General features: G+C 30.9%; 1 protein-coding gene across 1 annotated transcript; it reads right to left on the reverse strand.

The window, feature by feature from the left end:
• Nucleotides 1-7,841: 7,841 nt before the first annotated feature.
• LOC134276096 (uncharacterized) lies at nucleotides 7,842-9,188 on the reverse strand. Its single transcript, XM_062758377.1, has 2 exons — nucleotides 8,762-9,188; nucleotides 7,842-8,188 (listed from the first exon to the last, which is right to left on the reverse strand). Exons 1-2 carry the CDS (start codon nucleotides 9,186-9,188, stop codon nucleotides 7,848-7,850), a joined length of 768 nt encoding a protein of 255 aa, XP_062614361.1. The 3' UTR covers nucleotides 7,842-7,847.
• Between the last annotated feature and the right edge of the window lie 4,188 nt (nucleotides 9,189-13,376).

Raw genomic sequence — 13,376 nt, forward strand, 5'->3', positions numbered from 1 at the left:
AATAGTTTTTGTCTTGGGGGATGATAAACTTGCTATTGTCCTCGTAGCCAGTACTTATGTGTATAATGTTGTTTTCTGCACAAATTATACCCTAAGGATACGGCGTCCTGATTAATAAGGTACGAATTTATGCGCTGCATTTCATTTCCGGAAATATGCATAGCATTTCCGACATTTTTTTGTTTCATTTTCGACATTTTTTGTTTTCATTTCCGACATTATTTTGTTTTCATTTCCGGAATTTACCTGTGCGGCAATTCAATGTTTTCTAAATAAAAGAAAACGGGATTTTTAAAGTATTTATTCCAAAATATTAATAAAAATAATAATTAAAAAACCCAGCTATACATATACATGTAGCACTAAGTCTAGGTAAAAGAGTTCAATTAGCATAAAACTTTTTAATCACAATTAATGTGCACTAAATTAAATGTCAGTGACAGCATCATACTTATGTCCAAGTCACCGATAGATTTACAAAATTGAATTCAATGATTTATTTATGATTTATTCCTTTAAATTTTTCATAAGTGAAGTTATCTAATCTGTTACTATAGGTGCTACGTATGTATATGAAAAATGTCGGAAATGAAAACAAAAAAATGTCGGAAATGAAAACTAAAAAATGTCGGAAATGAAAAGTTGATAATTACCAAAAATTCCGGAAATGAAATGCAGCCAATTTAGGAGGCTTTGTTGTACATTACGCAGCTTGGTTAAGTATTAGTCTCTACAAGGCTTCGCAAAATCGATTATGACGTCACGGTGAAATTGTACTAATAAATCTCGGAGAATAAATAATTTTCTTTTTCATACACTCTTACAAACTTAATTCCTCAAAACTATTGTAAACAGCTAACAAAAATGTTTAAATTATCTTGTCATTATGTCACTACTTATCTGCAAAATCAAAGCCATGCAACCAGATCCCGCTGTACTGACATATTAGATGATGTTATACATTAGTTTGAAACGCAGTTTCTCTGTACTTGAGACGTTCATCAAGCTATTATTGCAACTTGTAAATATAAAAATTAAAACTTAATTAGCGTTATCTGTCTAAAATTTAGTCATATTTTTGAATGCATTACTCAATTTTTCACAGTCTTATTAAATTGATGAAGAATTTTTTATTAAGCCGCAGTCATGCACCTTTATACATATACATAAGCATACTAGAATCACAGGTACAACCCCTTAAAGAAAATACAATCAATTTCATAGTGAAAAATTATATATATGTAATTGCTGAACTAAGGCCAATCAATAGTTTCTCAGGCACCGCCGCATCAGTTCAAAAACGGCCGCATTTATAAATTTTATTGACATATTGAAAAGAGAGATTACTCAATTTTTTTATTTTTCCAAGTTAAAAAAAACAAAACGAGTTGTTCCCCTTTTCATAAATGCAAAGATGGACGTTTTTATTAGAAAAACAATATCTTTCTTCTAAATTTACAGTATTTTATGAATTAACTTTTAAATAAATGTTTGGAATAACATTATTTAAAGTTGAATATATATTAAAACTAATTTCAGAAAAAAAATTTAAGATTTAGTAGATAATAGCATTTTATTAAACAAATGGCTTAAAAAAAGGTGTAAAATCTGCTTCAAAAAAAGAAAGCCTGCCTGCCGCATTGAACTTTTGAACTTAGTAAGTACTAAGACTTTCATATTTCACATATGTGTTTTTTTGTAGCCAAACATTTCATTGGATACCAACAACTTTAACTCTTTGACCTTGACCTTGGAGTTGTAAGTACGTTTTTAAAACTTTAACCTTGGTCACAGCTTTTGAACGGTAGATACTAGAACTTTCATTTTTACATACGCATTCTTTGTGGCAAGACCTTCATTTGATACCAACAACTTTAACCTTCACCTAAGAGATTTCCCTACTCATGAAAAAAACTTTAACCTTGACCATAACTTTTGATTGGTAAGGGCTATGGCTTTCGTACTTCACATATGTAATCCTTGTGAGGAGACATTGCGTTGGATACCAAGAAATTTAACCCTTTGACCTTGAGTTTGGAATTGACCTACTTTTAAAAAACTTTAATTTTGGCCATAACTTTTGAACGGTTAGTGTAAGGGTTTTCATCCTTCTCACATGTATTACTTGTAACAAGACCCTTTCCCCTTGGAGTTTGACCTACCTTTCAAAATATTATCCTCGAATATAACTTTTGAACAGGTGGTGCTAGGAATTTTGTATTTCACAATCGCATTTCTTGTGAGAAAAAGCCTACTTTGGGTAATAATATATTAAATTTGCATTGAAGAAAAGTTTAATATTGGTTATGTTGCTATACGGGGTCATCAGTGTTTCACGAACACATCTTGTTCCTAATATATTGAGAGGAGGTAGGGCTTTCATATTTGATAATTGCATTACCTGTGACAAGATTATTCCGAGCATGCTAGGATATTTTTACCCTTGACCTTGACTTTCACGATTGATCTTATTTAAAAAAAATCAACTTCAGTGATAGTTTCTAAATAACTGACATATGATAGGGTGTTCATATTAGACGCAATAAAAAAACCCATCTCTCCCACAAAGACACCGAAAATGGGAGACCACAATTCTTTGAATTTGCTTGTTCCCATCAAATTAGAACTCCTGCTAATAAAGAAGATATAAACATTTCCTCGGAATATTTTAAGTCATATTTCCTATGGTCGGCCTTAACCCAGCTGCGTAGAACTTTGTTTTCTTGAACTCAATGGGACAGAAAGTGCAAGATGTCCGAGGATTTTAGATATCCAGGGTAAATAACTTGAACATATCTTGGACTTCCTAGGCACTTCGACATATCCATGGAATTCGGAAAATTAGCTGAATCTGATTCGTCGGGAAACAAATGTAAAAGACACTGTTACCCGCTAAATAATGAAGCCTCGCCTTCAAGCGCAGCAACAGTCAATATTGCTTGAGAACGGGTGTTATAAAAATAACTGAGTGCCCAGAATTTTTGCGTACACAGTTTACTGTTATAACATTTAGTGTAATATAATAAATATTGCATTAAGTTAAATGAATAATTGAGAAAAAAAATCACCTCTTGAAAACCATTGTCAACCTTGAATGAGTCTCGGTTGTCAATGGATTTCTTAGGGTAAAATATTTAACTGTAACACTTAACCACATGCAATATTTACTGTATGTATTACCTACCTGGAAAGCATTATTTTTAGGGAACCCAAAGGGCGAGGTATAAAAATATAGTCAAAAAACGCTAGACATATGACATTTACAAAGTATTACTGCACTTAATGATTTGCGAAATTCCCGTCAAAATAAACTTTCAAAATAGACATTTATTTTTTTTCTTTTATTGCAGGAAAGATCAACATCTAATCAGCAAATTTTCTTGATTACAAGAAATACTACTTTGTATTTCCGATGTCCGATTCTGCTTTAATTCTAAGGCAGGATCGGATTTTTTCAATCTCCGTAAGATAATGCGGACGCCTACTTTTTTCTTGACTTAATACATAGTCAGCACATGTTTGTCTTTTGTTCGCTTTTTACCAGTAGTTCTATAATTACATTAGTAATGCGTTAAAAGTAGAATAATAGAAAGACATGCGTTCATGGTTTAAAAAAGAAAACATTCCTTCTTCTTACACTCACTCTCTCTCTCTGTTGTAACCAAGGGTGTAACATTTTGGATATTATAATTCATCACATGATATCATTGCTTAGATAATTTTGTGAAAACAAAATTCCGTTACGTGACTTATAGGTAGCATGTTTTAACTAACTAGAGCACTGTGTTCAAACACGTAGAATAGTGTGCCTTACCCTATCAAAAAATTCTATAGTTAACTACAGTTTACTAAAGTTATCTATAGTTATAACTTTGACACTTTGAAAACTTTGATTTATTATAGTGATAACTTTGAAACTTTGAAAAACTTTATCAAGAACTTTGACACTTTGAAAAACTTTAGCGAAAACTTTAACACTTTAAAAAAACTTGAGTGAAACTTTGATACTTTGAAAAACTTTGGCGAAAACTTTGACACATTGAAAAACTTTGGTAAAACATTTAAACACTTTGAAAAACCTTGGCAAAAACTTTGACACTTTAAAATACTTTGGCGAAAACTTTGACACTTTAAAAAGCTTTGGCGAAAACATTGACACTTTGAAAAACTTTGACGAAAACTTTGACATTTTGAAAAACTTTGGCGAACACTTTGACAATTTGATTTACTCTACTTAAGTAGTGTTAACTATAGTTAACTATAGTAAACTATAGTTAACTATAGTAAACTATAGTTAACTATAGTAAACTATAGTTAGCTATAGTAAACTATAGTTAACTATAATAAACTATAGTTAACTATAGTTAACTATAATAAACAATAGTAAACTATAGTTAACTATAGTAAACTATAGTTAACTATAGTAAACTATAGTTAACTATAGTAAACTATAGTTAACTATAGTAAACTATAGTTAACTATAGTAAACTATAGTTAACTATAGTAAACTATAGTTAACTATAGTAAACTATAGTTAACTATAGTAAACTATAGTTAACTATAGTAAACTATAGTTAACTATAGTAAACTATAGTTAACTAAAGTTAACCATTGATTTTTTGCTAGGATAGATTTAAAATATTTTTTCATACATGAATTGGTTGATACCTTGAAACGTTTGTAAATACTTGTGCAATACAGAATTAATAAGATGTGGAAAATATAGATCTTGTATTTTTACGAGCTCGAATCGATAGATTCGGGGCGTATTTTGTTTTCGTCCTGACTGTCTGTTTGTCTAGCTGTTTGTCAATTTTAACATTAGCCATAATTTTTTAACAGTGAGAGATAGAGACTTCATATTTGGTATGCATACTCCACGAATAACGTCTTTCAAATGACACCAAGGTCATTGACATTGTGATCTTGACTGTGACCAATATGCTAAAAATGGCTTTTTCGAGCTTTTTGCCATAACTTTTGAACAATAGGTGATAAAGACTTCATATTTGGTATGCATACTCCACTAATAAGCCTCTTTCAACTGACACCAATGTCAATAGCTTTTTCTTACTTTGTTGCTGTCGGGCGCATAGTGTTTTACAAAAACATCTTGTTTAAACATGTAGTTGTTGTTCATCCAGTCTGATTTTACATTCATTCTTACGATTTTAGTTCCTCTCATACATGCATAATGTTCAATCAAAAGCAGGAACCTGAAACTTTAAATTATCTGTATTTGGAAAACAGTAAGGACAAAAAGCATGAAATTTGTTATTGTAAAAACAGTCTAAAATTATTTTTAACATTTAAATTAGGTGTTTAGGCCACTGTAGTTTATATATAAAGGTGATATTACGTTTAAGATTTAAACACCAGAAGCGTCCAAAAAGATTCAAAACCCATAACAAGATGTTTCCCAACATGCTAAGATATTTTACTCCTTGACCTTGATGTTTTACTAAATTTCAAAAGAGTGAACTCTCCCAAAAGACGATTAGGCCACTGTGTAAAATGTCGGAGGAGCTTAGGGAAGAAGGGTCTTTTTGCATAAAAAACTTCATTTTTCGACCCTCATTTAATCCACCGGGACAAAATGAAAATTCCAAACCTTACTGCACATCTTCATAACACCACCAACCATTTCTTTAAAGATTATTAGGCTACTTTGTATAATGCAGAAGGATTTCGGGAAAGACGTTTTTTGCATTAATAAATGTCATTTGTCATGAGTAACAAAAATAAACTTTAGAAAGTACGGGTATAAAAATGTTGACTTGGCATCTTGCATCCTTTCTGGAAAATCCATATTTGTCTCTAAAGATATAAAGGAGGTCGCAAACATCTGTCCTTCAGAATCAATTACATGTGTAGTAGTCTCCTTCTTATTCAAGCAGTATCCATGAAGCTTTGATAGAAATATACATGTACATTCCATCAATCGCACAAGCCCCATTACAGATTAGCTATTGATGACTTTCATTTAACCTTCTCTGTTTATCAATCAAAGCATGCCACTTGTACTGACATGTAAGTTAATATTAAAGGTATTTCAACAGGTTCGTCTAGAATAAGCATTCTTAAGTATCATAAATGGTTCATGATGGTGCTCCTTAGAAACCCCCATCATAAATTCTCTATGATTCGTGTTTATTTTTTTTCTGACCCCTGGGAATCACAGGTGGGATCAAATGCCTAAGTGGAATCAGCATTCCCAGTTGACCGGTCGTAAGCTTAAGCCTACTATACATATATTGATCGCAAACGCCATGTGCATGATCATTTATCAGGTTGGCGAAAAAATAAGATTTGTTATTTTTTTTAATATGAAGTAATATTTTTCAAGTCTATTTTATTTTCAAAGACTAATAAGGAATTGAAATATTCAAAGTACGAGGGTTGTCCCAAAAAGTCGTAGACAGGGAAAACAGTTTAGTTTCTCTTTGCTTAATTAAATTTCTTTCCTTGTCATAGCAAAATGTAACATTTTATGATCATGCATTTCAAGTTTCATGATGATATCACATGATATAAAGAAAGCATATAAGTGTACACCGGCGCACGAAAGCAAACGTAAATAACGTCTCTTATAACGTCATGATCTTTTTGTCTGTTTCACTCGCGTCTATCAACATTCAATGTTTTTTTTTTAAAAGTGACTAAGGAATTTATTTAAATTCACCATTGTCCATTTGTTTTAAATATTTTTTAAAAAGCAGATTCAAATTTCAGTCGAAATTTAGTGGAAAGATCGTCTTATATTGTAGGCAGGAGAGAATACACATTGTTTGACGTCGTTCGCGTCCAGATTGTTCCAAATTGTCTGCGTTTAACAAATAGTACCCTTCTTTTTACACGCCGTAACTATTTTCGATAGAGAGGAAAAACTCTCATTGAATATCGTGCCATTTAAAAATAAGCTTTTTTAAAATTAAAATCTGGTGTGTAATGTCACTTCCTTACTCTTTTTCCCATCTATGGTGTAAATAAAGCATATGCAACACAATTTATTACATCTCCGTGCGCCGGTTACGCGTTTGACGACGTCATTTTCATCAAACTCAATTCCAACGAAACTATGAAAATCATTACACCAATCGTCTGTTTTTAAAGGTATTTAAATGAAATTTTGGCATTTAATTAAGATTTTGATTCTGGTTTCAGTGATGTAAAATTGAGTTCAATGTATTACATAGTTCTAAAGAAATAATAGCAAATGTAATAGTTATATGCGAAAATTATTCCGAACTTTGTTCGTGCGCCGACAGGCCATATCGGCCTTCATATAAATCGTCCTAAAATTATTAATATCAAAGATACATATTTAAAAATTCACAATTTTAAAGAACATCGAATATTTTATGTCTATGCAAAATTTGGTAAGTATTGGTTGCATGTTTAAAAAATTATAAATATTGTCTACGACTTTTTGGGACAACCCTCGTATTTTTCATTTTTATCAACTTGTGAGATAATTATAAGTTCAGTCTCCTCCTAAAAAAATGTATCATGTGTCCTAAAAATAAACATAGAAGATGTATGTTTGGTTCAACTTTAATTCAAAGCAAAATAAAGAGAACATGGCAAAAGAAATATAAGCTGAAGATTATTTTATAAAAAAAAGAAAAAGAATGAATAACAGAACACTGCTAGAAAAAAAAAATAAAATGTTCATTAATCATATTTGCAATTTGAAACTATCGTATAGTTACTTATAACTAATAAATAATGCACAAAAAAGCTCAAGACATCTATACATATCAAAATATACACAGAATACAATACATTGATACCATCCACCAGTCTTGTGATTTTTTTCGGGGTGGTGGTGGGTGGTGGGGGTCATATCATTGACGTGAGAGGACTTTGATTTTCTCAGACGTCCATTCTCCGACATACAAGTTGTTGTCTTCATCTATACAGAGAGCACGTGGCATGTTCATATCTTTGTACTGAATGTAGTGAAGAAATTCCCCATTCTGATCAATCAAGTGAATTCTGTTTTTCTTCATGTCCGCAATAATGATGTTGTTTTGTGAATCACTGCAGATACCGTAGGGATCAAACTGAGAATCATCTGACAGACCTTTGTATCGAAACCTCAGTAATCCCCCGGCGTCAGTGACGACCACAGCATTCACATCAGAGACGCAGATGTCTTCATTGCCGTTTTCAGTTATGTACAGTACTTGGCCATAAGTGAGTCATAATTTTATTTTTCCACTATATATTTCATTAGGAAACACATTTTTCTAAAATATTCTTGCAGTGTCATTTATTGTTTCTTTTTAATGTCTAAAATACCATAAAATGCAGAATTTGTTGTAGTTTCTTCACATTATTTCAAAATAGTTTTATCTTTATGCATTACCGTGAAATCACAGGTCAAGTGCAAAACAAAAATTTTAAGACTTCAATTTGTTAAGAAATCATAGTAATTTGAGGTTAGAAAATTTTGTCATGACAATATTTTATGATTTATTCTCAATAGCTTAAGTATCATTTTGTTTATCATTTAAGATAAGAAAATTTGAATAATTCTGCATGTTTCAGTGAAAAAATCATGAAAATTGAGCTAGAATTGACTTCACAACAAGTTTTTATGAAAATAGGTTTTTCAATGAAATATATAGTGTAAAAATAAAATTATGACTCACTTATGGCCAGGTACTGTAGGTAGGACAAATAAAAAGGAGTCGATTTTTGTCTGTCTCTATTTCTAAAAGTGTCTCTTTATTCAGAGACAGCTTGATAACTTTACCTTGAGAGTGACCAAGTACTTGTTTATTCCACAGACAAACCAAAATTCCTCCTGATTTGCAGGCTGCGATTCCATTCGGTTCGTATCCTTTCCATGGGTTAGCATAATTATTCCAATTTTCAAAAGGCTCAGGCTCTTGTGAAGAACCATTAGGCCTAGTTCTCAGACATTTCAAATATCCGTGTTCCCAAAATATGAAATACTCATAACCACATCTCATATAACATAAATAGGAGGCTTGAGTAGAAAGACATCGAAAAGAACCATTGCCGAACTTATTAGAAGAACGAATGTCTTTCGTATTTACAACAGAAACACACAGACTTTCATTAGTGACATACTTGAGATCTGTTATATACCTCTGTCCACAATTTATTGTTTTAACTATTTGATACACGACAGCAGACAAAACTTCGGCTTGCATCATCTTCTTTACCTGTTAACAAAAATGTATTGAATTAAATATGAATTGTTTTATATACCCAGCTGTCAAAATTGATATAAAGAGAAAATTGGACATTTTAATTGGATATTGAACTTATTTTACGAGTGTGATATGGTTAATTAAGAATTGTATGTAAGAGAGCAAATCAATGTTACACTGATTCACTTAAAAAAAAAAGATATCTTTCTATTCAAACAAGTTCCGCGTGCATGAGATTTTCAAATGGTAATGCGAGTCTTTTGTATGAATATGAAATGTAAACATATGAATATAATATACATATGAATATGAAATGTAAAGATACGCGTAGGACCTGTTCATTATATACATTGTATTTGTCAACTGTTCCTTGGAGAAATAGAAAAGGTTAGACAGCAAGGAAAATAATACTCAATTCCACTGCCTTTAAAATTATTTAGATAATATTTCTATATCAATATATTGAAAACGGCCAAGGCAATTCTAAACCAGAAATAGCGATAATTTTTGTGTTCGTGAGTTTTTAATTTATTAGTACTTATAAAAAATACATAAATACAAAGACTGTCACGACTTATTTGTCTTCTTTCTATTTGACGTACCCATCCCAATTTATAGTGTAAAGGCGGTCAAATAGATGACAAATAAGTGATGACTAACCCAGTTATAGAGGGTAATCGTTTTTAAAATCTAGAATTATAACTTTGTAAATCAAAAATTACAATCGTATTAGTTTCATAATCAACATACTTGATATTTCCGACATTTTAGATTGGTTTTTTTAATCTATGTCCGTCTTTATAATTTATCACTCCTTATGAAGAATTTGTTACTCATACGGAGACTGTTGAGGGCTGCAAATTTATACCTATACTATTTATCTAAACTCAGCACTCAGGGCCATTGAGCAGTTAGGGATATTTTTTCGCCAAATTGAAGCGCCTCTATATCCGCACAATTCAATTTTAAAAATAAATGTATCCAAGATTATTTTAAAAGTAGAATTGGGTACTCCGATCCTCAGGTTTTGAAAATTAGGCATTGACTTATTGAAAATGCTCGCAAAACTGTCTCTTAATTCTTAAAGTAATGTGTTTTACCCACGACAATTTTTCAAACTTGCAAGCCAATGACGAAACTTGTATTTATTTCCATGTTTATTAAATGAATGCAAAGTGATTGTATAGTTTTGATCTGAATAATACACCGTTTATTTTGATGATAAAAACAGAAAGAACTGAAGAGTGAACTCCCCCCCCCAAAAAAAAAATTAATAAAATTCCACAAAAATGATTCCAAAAAATAACATAAAATGCGAATGTAATAATGAGAAAGAGAATTGAAAATTTGAGAACTTGAAATGAGAATTTGAGAACCTGAAATGAGAATTTGAGAATGTCGTTTTTTTGGCAAAACAGGGTATTTTATGCTCATAGGGTATCCATGATCCCGGATATAAAATTGCATTTCATTTGTTCTCTCACCATTACATACCACCTACGGTTTGTCCGTAGGTCTGTCCATTGAACTTTGAACCCCAACATGACACCACCCTCAAATGTAGGTTAAAATTCATTATTAATTTTATGGGCTCAGTCCCCAGCACTACACCACAGGAGTTCTAGCCCTAAGCTCTTTTATTTATCTTCTTCAAAGTTCCCAATTTTATTGCTCTTGGTCAAAAATCTTAATAATACTGTTGCATTTCCGTTCAAATTTTATCACTTACTATCGGTGGGCTTGATTGGCCTATTATTCGAATCAATTTCATTACAAAAAATGATTTACCAAAATTTAGTACATTGTAACAACAACAAAATCCAATTTGTCTAAACAAGATAATAATACTTCATAAAATTAAAGTACTTTTTTTCAATTATAAAGAAACCGAATTTGAGACACTGATAAAATACATTTTGATTTAATAAACTTTTTTTTTCATTTTACTTTCACTACCTATAAGTAAAATTGATTATGCTATAAATTTTATTTAAGTTTGAAATGTTCAGATAATATATTTGTGCTAAACCCTATATGCTTAAAGTTCACCTGTAACGTTAATCATATTTTATAGGGAAATTAGTAAATCTCTAATGAATTTTCAGGAAATGCAAACAAAAACACCTACTTTGCATTGTCCAATTCAAATTAAATCTACAAACACATTTTAGAAATGAAAATCACAGTTGTAAAGGCTTTAAAAGAAATTGCAATTTTTTTTAAACAAAAAAAGTACTTTAATTTGTGCTGTTTACATTGTACTTTGATCATTTTACGATGTTTAGTGTATCAAGATTTTCCAATCATTGTAAAACACTACTTAACCTTTCTAATTTCATATCATGCTAACAAACATTGTTATCTTTGGTTAGATTAAAATAAATCTCAATTTAAAAAAAAAATGTAAATTAATAAAAAAAAAACTTTTTAAAGTAACAATATTGACTTTTTTAAAGACCTTTCTGAGAATTTCAAAGAACCTTGAAGTACATTGAGAGGTATAAATCAAAATTGTTGCATAAAAAGATTTAATTTAAAGCTTCAACTTTATCTCTTTCAATCAAAATCATATATAAACTTAAAAGTTATCCTTCCTGGTTGAGGATCTTAAGGATCTTATGAAAAATAAATATATCAATATCAAATTGGAAGTTTGAAATAAAACAAAAAATAAAAACTATAAATAATTTATTTTCTTTGGAAAAAGTAGTTACAATAAAAATAGAATATAAAAGAAATATTTTTAATACAATTGTAGTCCTCATCCTGCACCATAATGATTTATTATCTGTCCTTGTGTTAATTCAGAGCAGTGCGGAAACCGGAAAAGACAGTTTAGTTTTCCTTTACAACACTGATAAAAATGCACAAATTCATAGTATAACCTGAACTCAAAGTCAGCACAAATGTTTTTCTCTAAATTTTTTTTCCGGAAATATATTTTTTAATATCGGTTTTTAGTACCGAGCGTTTCCCCGGTTGAAATCCGGAACTTTTTGAGAAACACTGTAATTAATGTATATACGACCAACTTGCTAAAACAATTACAACGGGAAAAACATGTTTGTAAATTCATATGTACATACGTATTTCTAGCCTACAATTTAACCAGAATAAAATCAAACGCTCGGGACAACCATCGATTTTTACCATACGGAATTAAGAACGTTGACCCGCGTTGCATAAATCGGCACTGCAATATACTTTATCATCCTGTGTAAATCCTGTGTAAATGACGCATGAAAAATGTACACAAGTGCACCAACAGCACACTTTTTTTCTAAAGAAAATAGACAGCTTAATTTTTATAAGGTATATATGATAACAAAGACAGGAGAGTAAATGCTTCCCGATCGTTTCACTTACGAGAACATCACAGGCTGATATGACGTTTAAATTACGTAGCAATGCTGCTCCAGATCGATAGACATATGTATGTTTATTATTTCACCGGAACTTAATCAATTGTCCTACAAATTAGAATTTATGTATTATTTTTTTGTTCGTTCTTTATAAATTGTTGACGAATTTTCCTGAATTTATCTCTGTCCTTTATGAAGTAAAAGTAAATGTCTCAAATAATTTCCGAACAGCCCTCGTACACAATACTAATAACCTAATGATTGCATGGATTTACATTGTGTACGTCTTTATAATAGGTTCTTACGTCCTTGTTCTTTTATTAATAAACACATAGACGGTCTAATATATCTGTATATATATACACGTAGTTATCAATTTAGGAACAAACTTTATGACATTATGTGATTTAAGCTAAGTACATCTTTCACGAAAATGGACTTGAAGATATGCATCGTTTAGAAAACATGACTTATTATCACTACTACATGGCAGTGTTTATTCAGATTAAGTCCAAAGACTATTTCTGCCTATATGGCTATTAATAGCAACGTAGGTATTTAAAGTTACCCAACGTTTTTGCATTCTGTGGCCAAACGCTGGAATGGCGCAATATGATAAGCACCAAATTCAATAATGTGGTCATACTGATGATGAATACAACTGAATTTAGCTTAAAAAATGAATACCTTTTAAATAAACAAATCTGCATAAATTGCTATTTAAAGCGAATAAACACTGTAAGAACTTTGCCTCAACAAAATGGAATTGGCGAAGCTTGTTCAATTCTCTAAAGAGAATATGACAATATGACAGTGGAACATGTGTATT

Source organism: Saccostrea cucullata, unplaced genomic scaffold (assembly GCF_032062105.1).
Source record: "Saccostrea cucullata isolate Sc308-1 unplaced genomic scaffold, CSIRO_AGI_Scuc_v1 ctg7436, whole genome shotgun sequence".
Classification (NCBI taxonomy): domain Eukaryota; kingdom Metazoa; phylum Mollusca; class Bivalvia; order Ostreida; family Ostreidae; genus Saccostrea; species Saccostrea cuccullata.

What these genes read in the sequence shown, in the direction of transcription:
- LOC134276096 (XM_062758377.1), bottom strand. Translation starts at nt 9,188, where the DNA reads ATGATGCAAGCCGAAGTTTTGTCTGCTGTCGTGTATCAAATAGTTAAA. An exon ending in AGTACTTGGTCACTCTCAAG is followed by an intron (nt 8,189 to 8,761) that starts GTAAAGTTATCA and finishes CTTATGGCCAAG; the next exon opens with TACTGTACATAACTGAAAAC.